The following is a 27,659-nucleotide window of genomic DNA, read 5'->3' as shown; positions in this document are numbered from 1 at the left end:
AAAAATTCATAAAATTCAGAGGCATGTCTGGAAATTCAGTGGAAAGACAAATAAAATATATTGATATGGGAATGCTACTTTAACATAACCACAACAAATGTTTTCTATGTTTTTATCCAGGGTGATCATTTAATTACTGAATGTCAGTACAACACCAAAAGCAGGACCACTATGACATGGGTAAGACAATGCAACATACCTTAATTCTCTCCCTCCACCCCCTCTTTACTGTACTCTGGACTGTGAAAGGATGAGCCTGAACTAAACATAGCAGTAGTCAGGGGACAGTTAGGCATGGTAGACAGGAATACATTACATTGTGATCAGCATTTGTGTACATCCTGAGAGGTTTCCAAATTGTTAGTGCCCATAGACGAGACAGCAGGCAAAATGCCTGACATCATACTTTTTTTGCTAAGCTTGCAACAGTTGGTTTTAATGTTTAGTGATAGTATTCCTTATAATATCCTTACTATTCTAGAGTTGCTTAGGGGTTAATAACTAATATCTGTGATGGTCTATAGTGGTGAATGGATTCATTGTAATGTTTGTGGTGTTCTAAGATAGTTATGGGTTAACACCTAACATCCCTGGTGGTATATGGTGGGTTAGAGTCCAAGGCGGGTTGTCAAACCTCATGAAATGTTTAAAAAACTGCTTGTAGTGTTGTAAAAGAACAAATCCCCTGCCACTCCCCTACCGCTGCTTTCCTTATCCCCTGCCTGTCTCTGTTCTTCCTGCTCCAGCGATGACGTGTTGACACAACATTTGACCACTGCAGTCGCTACATGTCTAAAGCCGCCACTAGGGGGAGCTCAATGTATTCAAATTAATACAGCTCCCAATGAACACAATGCTAGCTCTATGAATTTGTATGTAAGGAGTTCCTTTTAGTGGTACCCGCTGGCAGAAATAATTTATATTATGGTTGTCCAGCTGCCTCCAGAAGGAAGTTTTTTTTTTATGTGCCCCATTAGTGTGCCCTGGCAGTGAGCGGCATGTATACACATGTATACATGTGCAGTGTGAGCAATATGTGAGATCATGTTCAGAAACTCAGAGAAAATAGATTTAAAGGCTATGTAAACCTTTGAAAGTGATTTTTTTTAACTAAAAATGTCAGTCAGTGTGCAACTTTTAACTTAGTTTTTATTAAAAATTATTTTTACTTTTTGAGATACAGCTGTTCTGTATCCTGCATACAGAGCAGCTGTATGGTTCACTGAATCCTGTACCCATCAGGTCCACCCGTCAGATTACAGGTGGATCCTGCGTGTCAGAGACACAGCACCCGCTGACAATGAACCTGCCAGTCCCGTGGACCTGTCAGATTCAGGTCTAAGCGCATGATATGGCTGCTCTGTATATAGGGTACAGGGCAGCTGTATCTCAAAAAGTAAAAATAATTTTGAATAAAAACGAATTTAAAAGTTGCACCAAGCACACTGACTGACATTTTTATATATATATACTGCATAATTGGCAGTACACAACGCTACAACATCAGTGGGTCAGCCCACTTACTTCAATTTGTGCCACCTATGACTCCATGGGGCATTAAAGCGGAGTGCGTGTCTCATCATGCTGAGGTCACTTTGTGTATATAAATATATATATATATATATATATATATATATATATACATACTGTACATACCTACGATGTAACATCCTATAATTTGTGCAATCCAGATATTTTCAAAAATCAAATTTAGTAAAAGAAAATATATATATATATTTACAGCCTTTAACACCAGTTAGAGTCCCTACTAAAGTGACCATATAACTGTTTTTCGTTTTTTTTTACCTTCATTACAGATTATATTTAAAAAGATTATAAGGATTATATTATTATTAATATGTGTCCAATAATCCAACTTCAAAAAGGCCATACTAGGATTTCCAAGTCTCCGAGCACTGTAAACAGTTGTATCCCTAGGCTGATCTACATGGGGATGATATGTTCAAAATGCAATATCCACTATCATCCTTTTAACCACAAGCAAATTAAATTATTTTAAGCATGAAAGAGCAAACCGCTTCCTTAGTATTACAGTATTATTATTTTCCACAACAGCTACAGTACAATTCACAGTCAAAACCTAATTCATAAAGTAAAATATTTGAGGAACAAACTTTTTATTTTTTTACAGCAAAATGGTTTATAATAGTTAATTGTATTATTCCCTAACTATTATATAGTTAATTGTGATCATTGCTGCACAAAACTTAAGTATGTAAAGAATAATAATCCCCTAATATACAGCTGACATTGTGCTGCAATGTCCGGGATCTGAGATAATTCAGACTATTAGCCCTCGGGTTGCCAATCGGTTCTCATTTTCAGTTAGGGTATGTTCACATGATTAACAAAATACGTCTGAAAATACGGAGCTGTTTTCAAGGGAAAACAGCTCCTGATCTTCAGACGTTTTTTGAACAACTCGAGTTTTTCGCAGCGTTTTTGCTGTGTTTTTTACGGCCGTTTTTTGAGTTGTTTTCACTAGAGTCTATGAGAAAACTGCTCCAAAAAACGTCTCAAGAAGTGTCCTGCACTTCTTTTGACGAGCCGTGATTTTATGCGCCTTATTTTGACAGCGACGCGTAAAATGACAGCTCGTCTGCACAGAACATCGTAAGACCCATTGCAAGCAATGGGCAGATGTTTGCCGATGTATTGGAGCAGTCTTTTCAGGCGTAATTCGTGGCGTAAAACGCCTCCATTACGTCTGAAAAGAGGTCGTGTGCACATACCCTTAGGCTTCGTTCACATCTGCATCAAGAACGTAACCCTGAACTGAAACAAACGGAAACCGTAGGTTGCGCAAGGGCTCCGTCATTTGAACAGAATGAATACCGTAGTGGACTGCGCTATTGATTGTGTCAAAACAACGGAACCCTGTCACAACGGTGACAAACGGAAACCATTAGCAAAGTTTCTCTCACCATTGAGATCAATGGTGATGCAAACGGAAGCTAAGGTTTCCGTTTGCCTTTCCGTTGAGGGGTTCCCCCGATGGAAACCTCTGACAGAACCCCTGCCATGTAGTTTTTTACCGCACGGCAAAACACGTGGCAAAACTGCACAGTGTGAATACACACTTAGGCCTAATTCACACGAACGTTCATTACGTTCGTGTGACGGCAGTTAAAAAAATATAATTCAATTGGGCCGTTTACACGGCCGTTGTTTCAATGGAGCATGTGGAGATTCCGTTAAAGAATAGGACATGTCCTATTTTTTTGGGCTTCATGCATCCCCCATAGACTCTAGACCCTGCATCCTGCAGGGGGGCAGCACGGATGCACCTCGGATGGCAGTTTTTCACGTCCGAGGTTTCATCTGCTCGTGTGTATCTAGCCTTAGGCCTGATTCACACGAACGTGTTAAACTTTCGTGGGACGGCCGTTGAAACAGCGGCCGTCCCACGGACGTATGTAATTCAATGTGGCCGTTCACACAGCCGTTGTTTCAGGGTGAAGGGTTCATGGGAAAATAGGACATGTCCTATTTTTCACGCATCACGCATCCCTCCATAGGCTCTCCTCTATGGGGGATGCGTGACATCGCGTCCCGCAGCGCTGAGCACAGATGCACCTCGGACACATGGGGCAGATACGCTGTGTAAAAGCACTCAGCATATCCACCCGGTGCGCTGCATGGAATTCCGGGCAAACAAATGCACCAAACAGCATAATGTCCACTGTGGAAAACTGCAGCAGCTATCTGGCCTTCTAGCAGGCCGGCCTCCTGGGATGACTTTTCATCCCAAGACACCGTTGCAGCCTGTGATTGGCTGCTGCGGCGGTCACATGGGATGAATCATTATCCCAGGAGGCCAGCCCTCTAAAGTCATCCAGGCCGGCCTCTTGGGATAACAATTCATCCCATGTGACTGCTGCTACGGCCTGTGATTGGCTGAAGCAGTCACATGGGATGTAATGTCATCCCAGGAGACTGGCCTGGAGGAAGAAACACAGACTCCTAGGTAAGTATAAAAAAAATTTTTTTGGAGTTGCGTTTTTTGCGGTGGAACGACTGCAAACCCGCCACAACAAAAAGCAACAACTTCTATTTGTTGCAGGTTCTACCTACCCATTGAATTCAATGGGGAAAACCTGCAACAAATAAGCAGCGTTTACGCAAATACAATTGACATGCTGTGGAATAAAATTCTGCACCGCAGGTCAATTCCTAAGTGTTTTTCCGCTCAGTATTTACGCAGTGTGCCGATGAGATTTGTTTTATCTCATTCACTTTGCCGCTGCTGTAGTTGCTGCAGATTTTCCGCAACTAATTCCGTTGTGGAAAATCTACAGTACTTACGCATCTTGTGAACTGAGCCTTATAGGAGTTTATTGTGATCTAGCATGTTATTTTGAGCTTTCTTCCAAAAGGTTATCCACTCTAACAAGTGAGATTTATATAATTTTCTGTGACGATCTAGTAATCCAGAATAGTTCATAAACTGGTAACTATCAGGTCCCATTGGTGCCAGACTAATGTAATTGTACTAATCTTTTAAGGTACACAGGGTATAAATTCAAATTTTATTAGAATTACCAGAAGATATCAGCTTTAGAGAGTGTGTACGTACGTAATAATTGAAATGTATTACTTTCTTAACTATTCATTTTATTTGTATTCATATTTATTTACTTGTTATTGTACATATTAATCAACTTTAGGGTGGCCTGAGTACAAGAGATGAAATGTGTCTTTCCTATTTAATTTATTATCCAAAAATTAATCTTGCCCGATGTGAAAGTATCCCGGAAATAAAGGAGCAGCTTCAGTTCATTGGAGTGAAGGAAATATACAAACCGATCACGTAAGTAACAACATAAATAAGTAACACTTCCAATTCATCACATTCCATCTAACCATTTATCAAGGGGTACACACATTATGCTCGAGCACGATCCCGCTAGTTTAACCACTTATATGCTGCTGTCAATAGCGACAGCAGCATTCAGGTGGTTAGAAACAGGGGGCGGCCCACCTGTAACATTGCAACGGTCTCCCTGCGATCACGGCATTGCAGCCTGGGGGATTAATGAAGGCCCCCAGGTTTGCCATATTTGTACTCCTATGTCCGACAGGGCTTTATAGAATAGAGTCAGTATAACGATATACTGCAATACATTAGTAGAAAAAACTTTTTTTAATATATATATAAAAAAAAAAAAAAAATTAAAAGCTAAAAAAAAACACCTTTTCCTGTTTTCCACCAAGCACAATGTAAAAAAATAATAAATTAACCTAACTAGTATTGCCACGTCTTTAAAAGTCTGAACTATTATAATATATAATTATTTACCTGCAAGGTGAACGCCATAAATAAAAAAAATGAAAATGCCAGAATCAATGTTTTTGGGTCACTTCATCTCCCACTAAAAATGGAATAAATAGTCAACACAAAGTCTCATGTACCCTAAAATTACATAGTTACATAGTTAGTACGGCTGAAAAAAGACACATGTCCATCAAGTTCAACTAAGGGACGGGAAAAGGGAAGGAAAAATTTCTACACATAGGAGCTAATATTTTTTTGTTCTAGGAAATTATCTAAGCCTTTTGTAAAGCCATCTACTGTCCCTGCTGTGACCAGCTCCTGCGGTAGGCTATTCCATAGATTCACAGTTCTTACAGTAAAGAAGGCTTGTCGCCTCTGCAAGTTGAACCTTTCTTTTTCTCCAGACGGAGGGAGTGCCCCCTTGTTTTTTGAGGGGGTTTTACAAGGAACAGGATTTCACCATATTTGTATGTGCCATTAATATATTTATATAAGTTAATCATGTCCCCCCTTAGTCGTCTTTTTTCAAGGCTAAATAGGTTTAATTCTTTCAGTCTTTCCTCATAACTTAAATTCTCCATGCCCCTAATTAGCTTCGTTGCTCTTCTTTGTATTTTTTCCAACTCCAGGGCATCCTTTCTATGAACTGGAGCCCAGAACTGAACTGCATAATCTAGATGAGGCCTCACTAATGCTTTGTAAAGTGGAAATATTACATCCCTGTCCCGTGAGTCCATGCCTCTTTTAATACACGACAATATCCTGCTGGCCTTTGAAGCAGCTGAATGACATTGCATGCTGTTATTGAGTTTATGATTTACAAGTACACCCAGATCCTTCTCAACAAGTGAATCCGCCAGTGTAGCTCCACCTAGGACATATGATGCATGCAGGTTATTGGTACCCAGATGCATAACTTTACATTTATCTACATTAAACTTCATCTGCAAAGTGGACGCCCAAACACTTAGTTTGTTTAAATCTGCCTGCAATTCATGAACATCTTCCATAGACTGAACTATATTACATAGCTTGGTGTCATCTGCAAAAATAGAAATAGTGCTATTAATCCCATCTTCTATATCATTAATAAATAAGTTGAATAATAGTGGTCCCAGCACTGAACCCTGGGGTACACCACTTATAACCGGTGACCATTCATAGAAGGAATCATTGACCACAACTCTCTGGATACGGTCCTTGAGCCAATGCTCAATCCAATTACAAACTATATTTTCTAAACCTATAGTCCTTAATTTACCCATTAAGCGCCTATGGGGGACAGTGTCAAATGCCTTTGCAAAGTCCAAAAACACTAAATCCACAGCGGCCCCTCTGTCTAGACTTCTGCTCACCTCTTCATAAAAACAGATTAGGTTAGTTTGACAACTTCTGTCCTTAGTAAAACCGTGCTGGCTGCCACTTATAATGCTATTTATTGTCACATAATCCTGTATATAGTCCCTCAATAGCCCCTCAAACATTTTCCCCACGATGGATGTTAAGCTCACTGGTCTATAATTACCTGGGGAAGACCTAGAGCCCTTTTTGAAAATCGGCACCACATTTGCGCTGCGCCAGTCCCTTGGCACTATGCCAGTCACTAGAGATTCTCTGAATATTATGAAAAGGGGGACAGAAATAACTGAACTAAGCTCTTTAAGAATTCTAGGGTGTAACCCATCTGGTCCCGGGGCTTTGTGCACATTTATTTTATTTAATTTAGCTTGGACCATCTCTACATTCATCCAATTCAGTATATCAACTAATATATTAACAGCACTGGCACCGGCTACATCAGCTGCTCTTTCTTCTGTTGTATATACAGAGCTAAAGAACCCATTTAGTAACTCTGCATTCTCTTGATCCCCTGTGATTAACTCCCCATTACCATTATCTAAGGGTCCCACATGTTCAGACCTTGGCTTTTTAGCATTTATATACTTGAAGAATTTTTTGGGATTTGTTTTACTATCCTTGGCCACCTGCCTTTCATTTTGTATTTTTGCTAATTTTATTACATTTTTACAGATTTTATTAAGATCTTTATATTTTACAAAGGCTGCAGATGTACCCTCAGATTTGTATTTTTTAAATGCCCTTTTTTTGTCGTGTATTGCCCCTTTCACAGAAGGTGTAAGCCATGTGGGGTTTAATTTGAGTCGTTTATACTTGTTACCTATAGGAATAAATTTTGCACTATAATAACTCAAAGTAGATTTGAAAATCTCCCATTTATCATTTGTTCCATTATTTGACATTAGTTCTTCCCAGTCCATATCCTGAATTGCAGCCCTCATCCTGGGGAAATTAGCTTTCTTAAAATTAAATGTTTTTGCCCTCCCAGCCTGCGTTTGTTTTTTACAGTATAGGTAAAATGTAACTATATTATGATCACTGTTACCGAGGTTTTCACGAACATTGACATTCCCAACAAGATCTGCATTATTAGAAATGACCAGATCCAACAGAGCTTCACCTCTAGTCGGGTCTTCCACAAACTGGCCCATAAAATTTTCCTGCAACAGGTTGAGGAAATGTCTCCCCTTTGCAGTTGAAGCCGAACCATGACACCAATTAATATCCCGGAAATTAAAATCTCCCATTATCACTACAGTACCCGCCTGTGCAGCCCGCTCCATCTGTTTATATAGCTGAACTTCCATCTCCTCAGTTATATTGGGGGGTCTATAGATTACACCAAAAGTAATTTTTTCAGTGTTTACCTCCCTTTCTAGTTCCACCCACAAGGTTTCAACCTCCTCACAGTATTCACCCACTATTGTCTCTTTCACACTCGCCTTCATATCACTTCTCACATACAGACATACACCACCACCTTTCCTATTTGTCCTGTCTTTCCGAAAAAGTGTAAAACCCTGTAGATTTACAGCCCAGTCATGTGAAGAGTCCAGCCATGTTTCAGCAACACCAACTATATCTATATTTTCTTCCAGTATCAAGGCCTCCAGCTCCCCCATTTTGCTTGCTAGACTTCTGGCATTTGTGAACATACACTTTAACTTGCCTGTCAGTTTTTCACTTTTATTATCAGAAATGTGATTTGACATTAATTGGGCCTTTTTATTTACACTGATGTTTTGTAACGAAAGCATCTCCTTATCTTGTTGTCTAGTCCTCTCCCCACATTCTGTTTCTCCCCCCACCAATATAGTCTGACCCCTCTCTAACCTGGCTACCCCTTTTTTTTCTACATTGACCTCCCTCCTCAGCCCTAGTTTAAATACTCCACCAATAGAAACAACAGCTCGCCCTCATACCGCTCAATCGATGGTTTTAGCTTGCTTGCTGTCAGTCAGTGACTGCCGGGGACGCTGAAGACAAGATAGAAGCAGCTTTCGCTGCTTCTGTCTTCTCTGATCTCTTCTACACAGCGCTCAATGAGCGCTGTGTATACAAATAAAGGCATTGGATGCTTCTATTGGTCCGGTGATCATATAACTGGTCACATGATCGCCGGGTGCCATTAGTGGCAGGCTGCTAATGGGACTTACTAGACCCAGCACAGTCCTATTAGTGACAATAGTCACTATAAGGCATAGTCCACACAGAGTTTTTTGACGCGGAAAACGCACCAAAAAAACGTCCGAAAATGCCTCCCATTGATTTCAATGGGAGGCAGAGGCATTTTTTTCCCGCGAGCAGAAAAAACGTTTTGCGGGAAAAAGAAGCGACATGCCCTGTCTTCGGGCCTTTACGTCTCTGACCTCCCACTGACAACAAAGGGAGGCAGAGAAAGCGTATTTTGCTGAGTTTTTGCCCGTGGCGCTCAATGGCTGCGAATGAAAAACGCAGCGAAAATTGCGGCAAACGGCAAAAAACTCTGTGTGAACATACCCTAAGAGGGCTGATTTCCCTGCTGTGCAGCCCCAGTAAGGGTATGTGCACACACAAAATAAAAAATTACTGAAAATACGGAGCTGTTTTCAAGGGAAAACAGCTCCTCATTTTCAGGCGTTTTTTTCGTGGCGTTTTTAACGGTCGCGAAAAAGTTTTGAAAAACGGCCGCGTAAAAAAACGCGCCATCGGAACAGTACACAGTTTTTACCATTGAAATCAATGGGCAGACATTTGTAGGCATTCTGCTTCAAATAGCACCTGATTTTCAGAAGTTTTTTAAGCCACTCGCGATTTTTTACGGACGTTTTTAGAGCTGTTTTCTATGGAGTCAATGAAATACAGCTCCAAAAACGTCCCAAGAATTGACCTACACTTCTTGTTCGCGGCCGTTTTTTAAGCGGTCGTTTTTAATCAAAACGGCCCATAGGAACAGAATGCAGTTTTTACGCGGCCGTTTTAGAAAAAAAAACGGCCCATCGGAACAGAATGACGTTTTTCCCGTTGAAATCAATGGTGATGGAAGCGGAAACATTTGGTTTCCGTTTGTATCAATCAGGGTCCCGTTTCGATGGAAAGCTCCGATGGAACGTCGGAACGGGACCCTGGCGCAGATGTGAACGAAGCCTAAACAGTGTCTGGTCCTGAAAGCTCAAAATAGCCTGGTCCTGAACTGTTAACACACACATTTTTCTTTGTAAAAGTAGTAAAACATAAAAAAACTATGAAGTTAAATTAAGTTAACACGCCGTTTTTACTGCATGGTGGACGCCGTAAAAGCGAAACCCCCAAAAGATTGAGGAATTGCTGTTTTTTCCTATTTCACCACACAAATATATTTTTTCCAGTTTCCAACTATCTACAACTTGTCCCACAAAAAACAAGCCCTCATATGGCTCTATTGATGGAAAAATAGAACAGGAAAAGAACGAAAGTGAAAATCTGAAAAATGGCTGCGGCAGTAATGTACACCATTTTTTTAAACAAAAATGTTTATCAGTGTGATTGGCGCAACTTTCTAAAAACTTTTTATGATTTTTTTTTTTACTTTTTGAGATACAGATGCTTTGTACTCTGTATACAGAGCAGCAGTGGCGGATTAAGTAGACCATAGGCCCTGGGCTGTTCCACAAACTTGGGCCCCCCTTCCTCGCCGCTGTGCCATGTCTAAAGTGAACACCACCTTTTTGTGCGAGCATTGACAAATGGTTGTTACGATTCCCCTTGTCAAAGGGCTGTGTCCCTACATACTGACAGTCTCCAACCATCGCTGACAGTATCACACTGTGTAGGGACTAGTAACATGCATTTGTCTGTTAGTCCTGGGTACACAAAGATATATAGAATACAAGGATTACCTGCAACAGACATGTCAGGAGGGGGGACAGATCCCCTATAGATCCAGTGACTCACAGGTAATGTCTTCTCTGATGGGAGTCGTTTTCTTTTCTTCTCCATCTGACACAGACCATTAGGGTATGTTCACACGCTGAGCCAAAAAACGTCTGAAAATATGGAGCTGTTTTCAAGGGAAAACAGCACCTGATTTTCAGAAGTTTTTTGAGCAACTCGCGTTTTTCGCACCGTTTTCACAGCGTTTTCGCGCCGGTTTTTATGCCGTTTTTGGAGCTGTTTTCAATAGAGTCTATGAGAAAACGGCTCCAAAAACGTCCCAAGAAGTGTCCTGCACTTCTTTTGACGAGGCTGTAATTTTACACGTCGTCTTTTGACAGCGATGTGTAAAAGTACAGCTCGTCTGCACAGAACATCATAAGACCCATTGCAAGCAATGGGCAGATGTTTGCCGACATATTGGAGCTGTCTTTTCAGGCGTAATTCGAGGCGTAAAACGCCTCCATTACGCCTGAAAATAGGTTGTGTGAACCCAGCCTTAGGGCTTATTCAGACGAACGATTTTCGCGCGGACCTATATTAGTCTATGGGGCCATGCAGACATGTGCGTGATTTTTACGCCGCGTGAGTCCGCTGCGAAAAAGTCACGACATGTCCGTTCTTTCTGCGTTTTTCAGACATCACGCACCCATTGAAGTCAATGGGTGCGTGAAAACCACGCATGTCACACGGAAGCACTTCAGACACGAGCGTGTGCCTTTTGCGCACGCAAAAAACGTGGCGTTTTGCCTGCGCAAAAGGCACTTGACAGCTCCGTGTGTCTTCAGCATATGATGCACGGCTGCGTGCTTTTCCCGCAGTCGCCATCATTATGACACTCTGTTTGTATGTTTGTAAACAGAAAAGCACGTGGTGCTTTTCTGTTTTCATTCATACTTTAGACAGCTGTTGCGCGAATCACGCGCGTCCCACAGAAGTGCTTCCCTGTGGTGCGCGTGATATTCACGCACCCATTGACTTCAATGGGTGCGTGATGCGCGAAAAACGCCAAAAGAACGGACATGTCGGGACTTTTTCGCAGCGGACTCACGCTGCGTAAAAATCACGCACCTGTCTGCACGGCCCCATAGACTAATATAGGTCCGTGCGACGCTCGTGAAAATCACGTGCGTTGCACGGGCGTATATCCCATTCGTCTGAATAAGCCCTAATAATGACCCCAGACCTCACTCCCTTAATAAAGACCCCAGACCAGACCCCATAAACTAATACAGACCCTAGACCAGGCCCACTAAATACAGACCCCATAAACTAATACAGACCCCAGACCCCTAAATACAGACCCCAGACTTCAAACTTTTACAGACACCCTAAATACAGACCCCAGACCCCTTAAACTAACACAGACCCCTAAATATACAGACCCTAAACCCCTTTAAACTGATACAGACCTCAGACCCCCTAAATACAGACCCTTTAAACTAATACAGACACCAAACCTCCTAAATACAGACCAGACCCCATAAATACAGTCCCCAAATCAGGCCCCCTAAATACAGACCCCTTAAACAAATCCATCCCACCTCAGTCTTCTCTGTGGAGTCTTGCTGTTGCTCATGGATCTGCGGTCATGTGACCAGCAGGTCTCTAAACAGTAGTAAGAACTTCAGAGATGAGGTCATGTGACCTTATGTCTAAAGGTCCTTTTGCAGGACATATACAATGCTGTTTTGGTGCGGTTTTTGCCGCGATTCGCGGCAAAATCGCGGAAAAACGCAACAAAAGTACATTGCACTTTTGGGCCAAATGCCCTATGATGATCTGCCATTGCAGACCAGCTGTATCTTGCGCTGAATCCTGTATCCATCAGGTCCGCGGCACTGACGGGTTCAGTGTCAGCAAGTCCTGCGTGTCTTAGGGTCAGTTCACACTGAGTTTTTTTACACGTCTTTTGACGCGGAAACCGCGTCAGAAACGCACCAAAAAAGTCAGAAAATGCCTCCCATTGATTTCTATGGGAGGCGGAGGCGTTTTTTTTCCCGCGAGCGAGAAATACGGCTCATGGGAAAAAGAAGGGACATGCCCTATCTTCGGACGTTTACGTCTCTGACCTCCAATTGACATCAACGGGAGGCAGAGAAAGCGTATTTCGTGGTGTTTTTTGTCCGCGGCACTCAATGGCCGCGGGCGAAAAATGCCGCGAAAATCGGCGTGCAGGCAGAGCAAAATCTGCTTCAAAATTCCAAACAAAATTTTGAGACAGATTTTCTGCCTGCAAAAAAACCCTGTGTGAACCCAGCCTTAGGCTATGTTCACACGGAGTATTTTGGGGGAGGAATATCTGCCTCAAAGCTCCAAACGGAATTTTGAGGCAGATATTCCTCCCCCAAAATACTCCGTGTGAATAGCAATGATCGCGCCGTTTTTCGCCCGCGGCCATTGAGCGCCGCGGGCAGAAAACACGCTTTCTCCTGCCTCCCATTGAAGTCAATGGGAGGTCGGAGGCGGAAGCGCCCGAAGATAGGGCATGTCGCTTCTTTTTCCCGCGAGGCAGTTTTACTGCTCGCGGGAAAAAGACGCCGATGCCTCCCATTGAAATCAATGGGAGGCGTTCTCGGGCCGTTTCTGCCGAGTTTTGCGACGCGGTTTCCGCGTCAAAAAACTCGGCAAAAGACCCCGTGTGAACATAGCCTTATAGTCTCATTAAAATGGGAGAAACCATACTGAAAATATCACTTCTTTTATTGTAGATTTTGAATTGTATCTAAAGTAAATATAATTATAACATAACTCAGATGCCTCAGTTCATTTTAAACCTTTAGTAATATAACTTATTTCAGCCTTAAGGACTTGTAAAAATGTTGTCTCCTCTGTGTTCCAGCGGTAATAACTTTCTTATTTTTTCTTCAATGTAGCTGTATGAGACCTTGAAGTTTATGGGTTAGGCTTTATTCACATGGACATGTCCGTTTTGCGCGCGCAAAAAACGCTGCATTTTGCGCGCGCAAAAGGTCCGTGTGGCATCAGCATATGGTGCGTGGCTGCGTGATTTTCGCGCAGCCGGCATCATGATGACACTCTGGTTTTATGTTTACAAACAGAAAAGCACGTGGTGCTTTTCTGTTTTCATTCATTGTTTGTACTACTGTTGCGCGAATCACGCGCGGCACCCGGAAGTGCTTCCGTGTGCCGAGCGCGATTTGCACGCACCCATTCACTTCAATGGGTGCGTGCAGCGCGAAACACGGGCAAATATAGGACATGTCATGAGTTTCACGCAGCGGACATACGCTGCGTGAAATTCACTGACAGTCTGAACGGGCCCATTCACTAACATAGGTCAGTGCGACGCACGTGATTTCCACGCGTGTAGCACGAACGTATTATACGTTCGTGTGAATAAGGCCTTAAGCTGTTGTTTTTATAGGAACCATTTTGGTGTACCTATAATGTATTGAATAACTTTTATTAACACTTTTTGGGAGGAAAAGTAAAAACACAGCACTTTGCAATTTTTTGCGGGATTTATTTTTAAGGCGTTCATCATGCAGTATAAATAAAATTATAACTGTATTCTATGGGTCGTTATGATTGCCGTGATACCAAAGTTAGTTAGTTTTTATTATGTTTTACTATTTTTGCACAACAAAAACACATTTTTTTCCCAAATAGTTTGTTTTTGTGTTGTCACATTCCAAGACCCATATCATTTTTTTTCTGTTGAAAGAGCTGTTTGAGGGCTTGTGCTTGGCGGATATGACTTGTAGTATTTATTGGTAAAATTTTCGGGTACATACAACTTTATGATCACTTTTTATTCTGTTATTTTTATTCAATTTTAATTTGATAGTACAGGGTCTTACGCGATACCAATTATGTGTCTTTTTTTATTCTTTTAATTTGTTTCTATAATAAAACTTAGCATAAGGAAAAAAAGTGTTTTTTTTTTATTATTTTTTTTTTTTTTTACTTGGGGTATTTTTTATTTTTCTAAACACTTTATTTCACTTATTTAACCGGGTTGTGGAGTTAACAGCTTGATTAAATGTAAAGGAGTGATTAAAAAAGATATAACATCTGACAGAGCAAGCCTGCTTTCTGATTCATAAGGGAGGTGATAACATGAGCAAAAATTCATGATACCCCTCCCCTGGGTACATCTGAAGTCATACATGTACACAAGAAAGATCACAGATGCCCTGCAATGCTGTCATCACCCGCCCCCCTTCACCCCGCTCTGCTTTTCACACAGGCAGAAGTGAGAGCTGAAAATGCAGCTCCCACTTCAAACTGCTCTATCCCGGACTAGGCTAGAACCGCTATCCTTGTCTCATTATAAAGCCAAGATAGATTCATGGCTTCAAACAGGTCCGGAGGCTCCCTCTGCAGTCACACTGCTGCCCCGAACTGTGCTCATTCAAAAGATTATTGTCCTTTTCCTGTTGGACGAGTACAGCTCTGGATAATCTGTAGGGATGTTAAAAGACATTTAAATATCCATGGACAATGCCACAATGTTTATATATACCTCAGAGCTAAACCTTACCAGCCAACTTTCCTGGAATGTCTGTGGGACTTCCGGAAATCGTGTAGCGCTCCCAAATTCCCAGAAGAACACGCCAATCCGGTGTCTGTATTACTTTAGGGAGTCTATTTTGAGGTCTTTATTACTTTAGAGGGTCTAGTGTGGGGGTCTAGTCTAAGCTCTGTATTACTTTAGGGGGCCGGGTCAGGGGCCTATAATACTTTAGGGGGTCTGGGTTCTGTATAACTTTAGGGGGTCTGGACTATATTTTTTTTCTGAGGTCTGTATTTTTGTAGTTTGGGGGGTCTGGAGTTTGTATTTAACAGGTCTTGTTTGGGTCTGTATCTGTTTAGGAGGTCTTGTCTGTAGTCTGTATTATTTTTGGGGGTCTAGACTAGGGTCTGTTTTCAATTTGGGATGGGATGAAGTGGGCGATATGCACTATTTTTCATTGAAATGGGGATGTGTTGTATGTAACTTGATGACGGTTTTCCGAATCTCCGTGATGTACCTTCCCTAAAATTCGGAAAGCGTGAGTAAATCTCTTCTGAATAGTGAAAGGATAAATAATAATGGGTTTTGCTTTGCATTGCAGATCATGGCCTTTTATAATCAAGAGCCCAAAACGGTACAACAACTTATCTTTTACAGAGGCCATGAACACATATCAATGGTCAAAGAAGAAAGGAAATTCCTTTAATGAACGTGTAAAACAAATACAGATAAATGTCAGATGTTCTAAAAATGAAAGTGGAGAATGGAATGTAAGTAAATGCTCTTTCTGTATCAATGATGGATTAGTAATAATCTTACATACTGTAAATCCAGTCTCTCCTAATCTGTATCTCAGGACCCCAGCTGTACAAATAATGTCTGGCATGAACAGATGTGGACCACTATATCAACAGGGGTTAATATTGCAATCACAGAATTGCAACCAATACCCAATAGAACAAGGGCTCTTGGCTGCAACCTTCTGTTCCCATGCCATACAGCTAGCAACTGGGTTTATTGCCTCTACCTATTTTGTTGGGAAGACGAGCACAGTTACTTGTCATGTAGCAATGCTTTTCTTTTCATGAGAATCTGCAGTATGTGGAGGATCTAGGCAGTTGTAAGCATCTGTTGTAAATGTTCACATTATTAGAAACAGAGGAGCTCATAAGTCTGAATAGAATTGGGTCATTCACAGACATAGGCAAACATTTTATTCATAATTGGAGCACCACATAAGTAATAACAGCGAGAATAAGTCAATGAGGAAACATTTAAATTTATGCAAATTCCTTTACGACAGTGATTATAGTGTTAAAGAGGCTCTGTCACCAGATTTTGCAACCGCTATCTGCTATTGCAGCAGATCGGCGCTGCAATGTAGATTACAGTAACGTTTTTGTTTTTAAAAAACGAGCATTTTTGGCCAAGTTATGGCCATTTTTGTATTTATGCAAATGAGGCTTGCAAAAGTCCAAGTGGGCGTGTTTAAAGTAAAAGTCCAAGTGGGCGTGTATTGTGTATGTACATCGGGGCATTTTTACTTCTTTTACTAGCTGGGCGTTGTGACTAGAAGTGTATGATGCTGACGAATCGGCATCATCCACTTCTCTTCACAACACCCAGCTTCTGGCAGTGCACAGACACACAGCGTGTTCTCGAGAGATCACGCTGTGACGTCACTTCCTGCCCCAGGTCCTGCATCGTGTCGGACGAGCGAGGACACATCGGCACCAGAGGCTACAGTTGATTCTGCAGCAGCATCGGCGTTTGCAGGTAAGTCGATGTAGCTACTTACCTGCAAACGCTGATGCTGCTGCAGAATCAACTGTAGCCTCTGGTGCCGATGTGGCCGACACGATGCAGGACCTGTGAGTGACGACACAGCGTGATCTCTCGAGAACACGGCTGTGTCTGCACTGCCAGAAGCTGGGCGTTCTGAAGAGAAGTGGATGATACTTCTCGTCAGAACGCCCAGCTAGTAAAAGTAGTAAAAACGCCCCGATGTACGCACATAATACACGCCCACTTGGACTTTTACTTTAAACACGCCCACTTGGACTTTTGCAAGCCTCATTTGCATAAATACAAAAATCGTCATAACTTGGCCAAAAATGCATTTTTTTTAGAAATAAAAATGTTACTGTAATCTACATTGCAGCGCCGATCTGCTGCAATAGCAGATAGGGGTTGCAAAATCTGGTGACAGAGCCTCTTTAAGTACCAGATACATGATCTTGACAACATCCTGTGACAGAGATAAGATATTGTTAGCTGGTATAAATTGCTGTTGATATTGATTCTTTTGCTATGATATTCCTGGTGCCATTGTTGCAGCTTCCAATAGCTATGAAGCTGCAATGTTAAGACCAGCGGGTTGTGGAGCCACTGTGCTACTCAACCGGTTTGACTTAGGGCCATCCCTAAGGGCGTTATCTAAGTAGCCTCCCCGACTTTGACCCCTTAACCCCCTACACGTGGGATCTGGACTTCGGTGCCAGGTCGCTACCTATTGAGATGGCCAGGTGTGACTAGTAGCTGGCCCAGTGGACCAGGATACAATGGTGTAATACACTGGCAGATAATACCTTGACAGATGGGTGTGGAACAGAAGTCTCAGTTTGTTACCAGTAGTAAGCCAAAGGTTTGTCTCAGGTAGTTGGATACCGACTGGCAGCAGATAGAGGGATGCAGACTGATGGCGGTTAACAGGTTATGGAGTGTTAGCGGGTATCAGGATGCAGATTGGTAGCGAGTAGCTGGATACAGACTGGTAACAGGTAGCTGGATATAGACTGATAGCGGATAGTTGAATACAGACTGGTAGCAGGTAGCTGGATACCATGTAGACAACAGGGTTTAAATCTTATGCACATTGCTCTGTATATTACAGTTCTTTACAACTTTTTAGTTGTACAAGTCATAATACAACACCCATAGAAGTCTATAGGACCCTACTATGCCTCCTATTTTGTAAAGATGGATTGAGATGTTTTTCTGTCATGTTTACATGGAAAAAAATACATGCACCATTGAATGCCATATTATGGAAAATAGCTTTGCATCGCCCTGTTCACACCACGTTTTTGTATCCTGTTTGTGGTACTGGTTGTTGTTTTTCAAGAAAAAAAAGTACCTTTAGAACATGATGCAACAGGACACCTATCCTGTTGCATCCTGTTGCAATTGATTTCTGCTGAACAAAAAACAGTATCCGTCTGAATCCTGTTCTTCAAGAGGACAGAAAAAGGAGCCTGCGTCATTTTTGTGCCCAGTTAGATCCTGTTTTAATTGTAAATTTGCCTAACAATAAAAAGTAGTACATTTTAACAGTGTGCAAAAAATTGGTGTGAATCTAGGCTAATATAGTGCTGTATGGGGGCACGATACGACCGCACACGGAAAGCCAACGGCTCTATAGTACTCGGCTGCGTGGCTCGGCCACATTCATGACGCCTTAGAGATACACCCCTGCCTGAATCTATAAGCTTTTTACAGTGATTTGGTCAATTGTCTAAGCATTTCACATTACTTAAAGCCACTGTAAAGGCATTGTCACAGAACTCTGCCCGGCCATGGGATCAATAACAGTTACAAACATATATCTTTGTACATTTACCAGAAGCAACGGCATATGCTATTATTGATTTATCCGATTTATACATTATTAATATTTATACATTATTATATAGCATCCAGTAGCAGATCTTTTATTTCACAGCTCCTTTAACCCCTTCCCGCTCCTTGACGTACTATTACGTCATGGCAGCTGTATCGTTCGCGCTCCATGACGTAATAGTACGTCACGGGAGTAACGGCCGTTTCGGCCGTCCTCCCGACACATACAGGAGCTGTGACGCTGCTGTCTTGTTCAGCAGCTGTCACAGCTCCTACAGCGGGGACCGATCGCTGTGTCCCCGCTGATTAACCCCTTAAAAGCCGCGTTCTATAGAGATCGCGGCTTTTTAGGGGTTAAGCTGCCATCGCCGGCCTGCTACGCGATAGCGGCCGGCGATGGTGACTATGGCAACCGGACACCAAACAATGGCGTCCGGCTATGCCATAGACGGAAGCCTAGTGGGTCCTGACAACGTCAGGACCCACTATGCTTGCTGTCAGTGAGTAGCTGACAGTTCTAATACACTGCACTACGCATGTAGTGCAGTGTATTAGAATAGCGATCAGAGCCTTCTGCCCTCATGTCCCCTAGTGGGACAAAGTAATAAAGTGAAAAAAAAGTTAAAAAAAGATGTGTAAAAATTAGAAAATAAAAGATTTAAAAGTAATAAAAGTAAAAATCCCACCTTTTCCCTTATCAGTCCTTTATTATTAATAAAAATATATAAACAAACAAATAAACTATACATAATTGGTATCGCCGCGTCCGTAACGGCCTGAACTACAAAATTATTTCATTATTTATCCCGCACGGTGAACGCCGTAAAATAAAATAATAATAAACCGAACCACAATCACAATTCTTTGGTCACTTCACCTCCCAAAAAATGGAATAAAAAGAGATCAAAAAGTCGCATGTACCTAAAAATGGTCCTGATCAAAACTACAGTTCGTTACGCAAAAAATAAGTACTCGCACGGCTTTATTGATTGAAAAATAAAAACGTTCTGGCTCTTAGAATAAGGTAACACAAAAAGTGAATGATTGTTTACAAAACGTATTTTATTGTGCAAACGCCATAAGACATAAAAAAAAACTATAAACATCTGGTATCGCCGTAATCGTATCGCCCCGCAGAATAAAGTGAATATTTTATTTATAGCGCACGGTGAACGCTGTAAAAAAAAAATAATAAAAAAACAATAGTAGAATTGCTGTTTTTTAGTCACCACGCCACCTAAAAATAGAATAAAAACTGATCAAAAAGCCGCATGCACCCCAAGAAAACTACAATGGATTCCTCAAGGGGTCTAGTTTCCAAATTGGGGTCACTTTTGGGGGGTTCCCAATGTTTTGGCACCACAAGACCTCTTCAAACCGGACATGGTGCCTAATAAAAAAGAGGCCTCAAAATCCTCTAGGTGCTCCTTTGCTTCGGAGGCCGGTGCTTCAGTCCATTACCGCCCAAGGGCCACATGTGGGATATTTCTCTAAACTGCAGAATCTGGGCAATACGTATTAAGTTGCGTTTCTGTGATAAATCCTTTTGTGTTCTAAAAAAAATGGTATAAAGAGGATTTTCTGACAAAAAAAAAATGTAAATTTCACCTCTACTTTGCTCTAAATTTTTGTGAAACACCTAAAGGGTTCATAAACTTTCTACATGCTGTTGTGAATACTTTGAGGGGTCTAGTTTCTAAAATGGGGTATTTGATAGGGGTTTCTAATATATGGGCCCCTCAAAGCAACTTCAGAACTGAACTGGAACCTAAAAAAATAAATAAATGAGGCAATACTTCGCTTCTTACATTATACTGATAATGAGCCGTGCCCACCCCGAGATTACCCCAGTTTTGACCGTTTGTCTAAACGGAGACCCCTATTAGACCGTTCCAGTGCCCGGTTTTCCCAAGCATACACCCCCGAGAAGTGTATTTCTATTGATGAGTCCCTGGTACATTTTAAAGGGAGGGTTCAATTCCGCGAGTACCTGCCGGGTAAGAGGGCAAGGTATGGCGTGAAGATGTATAAGCTGTGAGAGTGCATCAGGGTATACCTACAGGTTTAGGATATATGAAGGAAAGGCCACCCCCAAACCAAACTGCATCCTGGACTACAATAGGTACATGGGAGTGATGGACTTGTAAGATCAAGCCCTGAAGCCCTACAGCGCCATGCGGTGTGGTATAAGAAGCTGGCCGGGAACATCATATAGATGGCTTTGTACAATGCGTACGTGCTACGTCGATGTGCAGGCCAGACGGGAACTTTCCTGGAATTTCAAGAGGTGATTATCAAGAACCTAATCTTTAGGGACCAAGAAGGGGGGGCACCCAGTACTTCTGGAAGCGAGCCCACACGCATCGTACCAGGGCAACACTTTCCAGGGGAAGTTCCCCAAACTGGCAAGTCTGCTATAAGAGGGGGATAAGGGAGGACACAATATATCAATGTGACACGTGTCCCGAATAACCAGAGCTCTGTATGAAAGTGTTTTAAAATTTATCATACATCCCTTGGTTTATAATTTACCCCAATTTTACTTACCCTGATGCACTCCGCACAGCTTATCCCCCCTCGTCTTTCCCCTCTGGGCCCTGCTGTGTGTCCAGGCAGCTGATAACAGCCACATGTAGGGTATTGCCATACCCGGGAGAACCCACATTACAGTTTATGGGGTGTAGGTCTCCGGTCAAAATGGTCACTACACCTCTAGATGAATGCCTTAAGGGTGTAGTTTTTAAAACGGGGTCACTTCTTGCGGGTTTCAACTGTACTGGTACCTCAGGGGCTTCTGCATACATGACTTCGCACTAGAAAATCCCGAGTAGGCCAAATGGTGGTCCTTTCCTTCTGAGCCCTCCCATGGGCCCAAACGGCAGTTTATCACAACAAATGGGGTATTGCGGCACTCAGAACAAATTGCGCAACAGAATGGGGTATTTTGTTTTTTGTGAAAATAAGAAATTTTCAGCCAAAACTACATATTATTTGACAAAAATAATTTTGTTTTCATTCCCAGCCCAATTCAAATAAGTTCTGTGAAGAAACTATGGGGTCTAAATGGTCACATTACCCATAAATGAATTCCTTGAGGAGTGTAGTTTCCAAAATGGGGTCACTTCTGGTGGGTTTCCATTGCTTTGATACCTCTGGGGCTCTGCAAATGTGACATGGCACCCGAAAACCAATCCAACAAAATCTGTACTCCAAAGAACACACAGCGCTCCTTCCCTTCTGAGGCCTCCCATGGGCCCAAACGGCAGTTTATCACCACAAATGGGGTATTGCCGCACTCAGGACAAATTGGGCAACAAAATTGAGTATTTTATTTCTTGTGAAAATAAGAATTTTTGAGCTAAAATGACATATTATTGGAAAAAATATATATTTTTTAAATTCCCAGCCCAATTCAAATAAGTTCTGTGAAGAAACTATGGGGTCTAAATGGTCACATTACCCATAAATGAATTCCTTGAGGGGTGTAGTTTCCAAAATGGGGTCACTTCTGGTGGGTTTCCATTGCTTTGATACCTCTGGGGCTCTGCAAATGCGACATGGCACACGAAAACCAAACCAGCAAAATCTGTACTCCAAAGAACACACAGCGCTCCTTCCCTTCTGAGGCCTCCCATGGGCCCAAACGGCAGTTTATTGCCACAAATGGGGTATTGATGCACTCAGGAGAAATTGGGCAATAAAATTGAGTATTTTGTTCCCTGTGAAAATAAGAAATTTTGGTAAAAAATTACATCTTATTGGAAAAAATGACATTTTTTTTAATGTCACAGCCCAATTGAAATAGGTGCTGTGAAAAAACTGTGCGGTCAAAATGCTAACAACAACCATAAATGAATTCCTTGAGGGGTGTAGTTTCCAAAATGGGGTCACTTTTGGTGGGTTTCCATTGCTTTGATACCTCTGAGGCTCTGCAAATGCGACATGGCACCCGAAAACCAATCCAACAAAATCTGGACTCCAACAAACATATAGCGCTCCTTTCCTTCTGAGCCCTCCCATGGGCCCAAACGGCAGTTTATCACCACAAATGGGGTACTGCCACACTAAGAACAAATTGGGCAACAAAATGGGGTATTTTGTTCCCTGTGAAAATAAGAAATTTTGATCACAAATGACATTTTATTGGAAAAAATGACATTTTTTTCATTTCAGAGCCCAATTCAAATACGTGCTGTGAAAAAAATGTGCGGTCAAAATGGTAACAACAACCCTAAATGAATTCCTTGAGGGGTGTAGTTTACAAAATGGGGTCACTATTGGGGGATTCCTACTGTTTTGACACCTCAACACCTCTTCAAACCTGGCATGCTGCCTAAAATATATTCTAATAAAAAAGAGGACTCAAAATGCACTAGGTGCTTCTTTGCTTCTAGGGCTTGTCTTTTAGTCCACGAGCGCAGTAGGGCCACATGTGGGACATTTCTAAAAACTGCAGAATCTGGAAAATACATATTTAGTAGTGTTTCTCTGGTAAAAGCTTCTGTGTTACAGAAAAAAAAATGAATAAAATTGAAATTCAGCAAGAAAAATGAAATTTGCAAATTTCACCTCCACTTTGCTTTAATTCCTGTGAAATGCCTGAAGGGTTAAAAAACTTTATAACTGCTGTTTTGAATACTTTGAGGGGTCTAGTTTTTAAAATGGGGTGTTTTATCAGGGTTTCTAATACATAGGCCCCACAAAGCCACTTCAGAAGTCAAGAGGTACCTTAAAAAAAAGGCTTTTGAAATTTTCTTAAAAATATGAGAAATTGCTGTTTATGTTCTAAGCCTTGTAACGTCCAAGAAAAATAAAAGAATGTTCAAAAAACGATGCCAATCTAAAGTAGACATATGGGAAATGTGAACTAGTAACTATTTTGGGTGGTATAACCGTCTGTTTTACAAGCAGATGCATTTAAATTCTGAAAAATGCAATTTTTTCAAAATTTTCTCTAAATTTTGCAATTTTTCACCAATAAACACTGAATATATCGACCAAATTTTACCACGAACATGAAGCCCAATGTGTCACGAGAAAACAATCTCAGAATCGCTTGGGTAGGTTTAAGCATTCCGACGTTATTACCACATAAAGTGAAATATGTCAGATTTGAAAAATGGGCTCTGAGCCTTAAGGCCAAAACTAGGCTGCGTCCTTAAGGGGTTAAAGGAAAGAGTCTTCCAAGTGGTGTTGTGCTTCACATATCAACCTACTTCATTAAACCCTAATGCTATTTTTATGACTGTTTTCAGGTTCAGGGAATGTTGCTGCCACCCCCTAAAGTGAAGGCGTATACTTCAGAAGCACCAGAATGTGCCTCGTTTTCGTCAGTGTCATCTTCTGCCATCTCTACAACAGTTAGAAATCTGTTAATTGTACTAAGCACAGTAATACACTATACATTATAAATGACCGACATTGTGCATTTGCACCAAATATTAAAATTAAATCCACATATAATTGCACTTTTGGAAATATGTTTTTTTACACAAAATAAAATATTTTTTTCTCAAAACAGTTCATTTCAGCAGTTTTATAAGGTAACTGTGTCTATTCTCTATAATGTTTGTACATGTGGTTGTGGGATTAGGGGATAAAATAATGTGGCACTACTCATCAGATTAGTTGTTCTCTGAGCTTCGATTTGTTAATGGAGAGATGGAACCCTAACATGAACCTAGCCTTAACTCACCATGAAACATCTCCATGGCCCTTCTTTGTTATGAGACATCCCTCCTCTGAGAATATGGCCACCAAGAAGAGAGTGCAGGCCAACACAAGGTTCTTATACAGCCAATTATTAGGCATTTGTGAGACGTCAATCCTTAAGGGGCATCAACATAGCAGGTACATGGAGAGAAGTAATGCCTCATTCAATAAGAGCGAATAAAGTAGGAGGGATTGATAAATACAGTCTTACTGAACACTGTGGTGCCATGAAAGTTGTTCAGAGAGATCAGATATTTTTATAATGCCTAATGATGAGTTAGTATTCCTCAGTGAAATCCAATTATTGTAGGGTTCGCTGGGCAAAAAATTGTGCCATTGTATCGGACAAAAAAATGACAGTAAAAATTATTTTTTTTCTAAATAGTTTTTAGAACTCCTTTGGTTTTTAATTCCCAGATAAGTTACAATATATTGGCAATGGTGAATTGAAACTCACATGAACCCTGGGGTGTGTTCAGGTTCAGTGGCGTAAAATTACCATCGCAGTGGGTGCGGATTGTTACCGGGCCAAAGGGAGCCTGCAGGGGTCCCGCAAAAGATCCCAACAGGCTGCCACATCAGGTCTTAGCAGCATAAGGTCTGTGCTGCGGCCCGTTCATGGCACTGACGCGGCAGCATCAGAACGTATGCCATGCAACCTACAACATTCTGACGCTAACCCGTTCTGACGCTGCCCGTGTCAGGACCTTGTATGCGACGTGGCACAAACTTTGTGTACTAGGGCCTGAGCTCATCACTGGCGAATCAATACCAGGATTATAGTGATCTTCACATGTGGGATAGCCCAGGCAAATGAAAATAGCTACTGTTGTACTCAATAGAGTGATGTCCCCATTTATTCTTTGCAGCCAGGAACCAGGTCAGTGTAAGAATCACACACACAAACAGCTTGCCATACCAAAGCAGTACAAAATAAAGAACACTATAGTGCAGCCAGTGCTTTCTAGATCCTCCTATTAAAAGCTATACTGTCTGCTTTAGCAAACAGTGGTTATGTGTCCCACAGAATGCACACAGTAGCACATGGATAAGAATATGGTCGGTGACTCTGGATACTTGAAGCGCTGAGGATATATCAGAAATATGATAACCATGAACGCTCTGGAGAAGAAGCCCAAAATAGACCAAATAGCAATCCAGATAAAAGTACATTTTTTGTCATTCTTGCTCCAGTAAACATCTACTTCAGAGGTGCATAGAGGAGCACAAGAAGCACTCTTCTCTCCATGGTGAAATTGTCCTGACTTTCTCACAGGTTATCCTGCTGGGTAGATCCTTAGGCTCGTGGCTCGGCCATTGCTAGGTCACTGTGGCCTGAATATAGGAGACCGCATGCTAGATGCTTTAGGGGGCCTCATCTGACCCATTGTTTGGAGCCTCCATAAACATGTACTTTGTATAGTTTTTGTTTGGCAGTTTGCTACAAGCCACATAGTCTGGCCACTTGAGTTTAACCTTCTCCATGATTGGTGAGCCTTTGAGTCTTGCCATCTTACACATGACCCTACAGGCTGGGATCGGTGTTGACACCTGCTCGGTTCACATAGGTGCATACAGTGAGCACAAGAAGAGCTTCAAGTGACTTTGACAATCATACTTTACCAGAGGTGCAAACTCGTGGAGCTGGATCATTGCCTCCCTCTCCGGGTGGGCATCCTGGTCATGATATAAACAATGTCTGGAAGACATTTCTATTGCTTGATACTTGCCATCACCAGTCAGGTCTGTGTCTATGAAGCTAATTCCTGAGCAAAGCAGTACAGGAAGTAGTAAGATACAGGCTGTTAGCGGCACAAAAAGAGTAGATTGTGAGAGCTGAGCTATGATATCAATGCCTGCACCTCACAGAGGAAGATCCTTCAGTGTTTAGTCACAGGAATTGTGTTATCATTTACTGCTTACAGATTTCAACATCCAGCATTAGGACGTTGTATGATGCATCACATATAGCATACTAATGTAGCCCGGTATTAGTACCTTGCATGTGCCGTGGCACAGACCTTGTGTGCCAGTGCCTGTTGTGGCTGCGTGTGGTTTCCAGAGAAGCCAGGAGTAGTGAGCAATTGCCTTTTTTTGTATGTCTGATCTTGGATCTGATTTAGTGGATCCATGCTTGGGGGTGTCCATGCTTGAGGGGAGGGATTCATGTTGTTAGGAGTTAGACATTTGTTACCATGTTTGCTACCATCTACAGTCTATATTGATATAACCTTTGTTAAACTGTCTATGTCTCAGTAAAGTTGTTGCTGTTATACCCTATATGACTTCTAGAGACATGAAGTGGGATAGACTTTGTGTTTTATAAGCCACTAATGTTGTAATATCACAGACAAAATCAACAAGAATTACTTCTCTATTAACAAGAGACACACAGCAGTACAGTAAATGGCTGCAAACAACATCCTTGTTCCAATTCCTATAGCCTATAAAGACCTGGCACTTAACTGGACAGATTTTAAATCATAGTGGGCAGATTATGAGGTGGCAACTGAATTTGAAAAGAAAGACCCCAAAATAAGGATAAAAACCTTATGCTCAGTGATGTGGAGAGACTGTATGCGCGCCTCACACTCTCTGAGGCTGAAAAGCAGAATATAGAGAAAGTTCTAGATAGATTACAGAGCCATTTTATACCTGCACGTAATATCATATCTAAAAGATACATATTCAATACTACAAACCAAGGTCCATCAGAGACTATAGATCAATATGTGACTAAGCTGAGGCAGCTTGCAGCAACATGTGAGTTTGGAGCATTGCATGATGAACCTATGTCAAGCCCATGGCCGTGGGACGTCAGGCTCACTCACCACCTGAAGGCCGCAGCCATGGATCTGGCTCCCATCTCCTCCTCAGGTGGCACCAGCGCTCACTACCGCTTCTCCCGGCCGGGTCCCGTAGGGTGCGCGCACTCGTGCCCGCTCTTAAAGGTCCAGCGCGTGCACCTGCGTTAAAGTACAAAATTAGCCCATGAGCACCCTGGACTATAAGAGGGGCCCAGACCCCTCCTGCCTTGCCTGAGCTTTGTTGACGTTACCCAAGTCTGTCTCTGCAAACGGTGTCTTCCAGTTCCCAGTGTTTCCCGTTCCTGCTAACTTTAATCTGTATCCCATGCTGTCCTGATCAAATACCATATTGAGTTGAAGTCCCTCTGTGCTGTGTACCATGCCTGTCTTGTTACATCATTCTGGGTGTCCGCCTGCTGCCAAAGTCCCTGCCTCGCTACTATCTGAAGCTACCACAGGTACACTTATACGAACTATAGACTGTTACCTGTGTCCT

General features: G+C 42.0%; 1 protein-coding gene, 1 long non-coding RNA gene and 1 pseudogene across 3 annotated transcripts in view; 1 reads left to right on the top strand and 2 right to left on the bottom strand.

Moving 5' to 3' along the window:
• The window catches only part of MOXD1 (monooxygenase DBH like 1), a 110,734-nt gene extending 86,638 nt beyond the window's left edge, over nucleotides 1-24,096 (top strand). The window contains exons 9-12 of the mRNA XM_075864268.1: nucleotides 121-180; nucleotides 4,689-4,831; nucleotides 15,628-15,796; nucleotides 23,900-24,096. Coding sequence (XP_075720383.1) covers nucleotides 121-180; nucleotides 4,689-4,831; nucleotides 15,628-15,796; nucleotides 23,900-24,055 — 528 coding nt within the window. The 3' untranslated portion in view covers nucleotides 24,056-24,096. The remainder of the gene's footprint in view (nucleotides 1-120; nucleotides 181-4,688; nucleotides 4,832-15,627; nucleotides 15,797-23,899) is intronic.
• LOC142761078 (uncharacterized) overlaps nucleotides 1-27,659 on the bottom strand; it is a 213,309-nt gene that overhangs the window by 2,318 nt on the left and 183,332 nt on the right. The window lies entirely within an intron of this gene.
• LOC142758988 (frizzled-10-A-like) lies at nucleotides 25,111-26,298 on the bottom strand (annotated as a pseudogene).

The sequence above is a fragment of the Rhinoderma darwinii genome, chromosome 4, assembly GCF_050947455.1.
Source record: "Rhinoderma darwinii isolate aRhiDar2 chromosome 4, aRhiDar2.hap1, whole genome shotgun sequence".
Classification (NCBI taxonomy): domain Eukaryota; kingdom Metazoa; phylum Chordata; class Amphibia; order Anura; family Rhinodermatidae; genus Rhinoderma; species Rhinoderma darwinii.
This window is presented reverse-complemented; position numbering and strand designations above follow the sequence as displayed.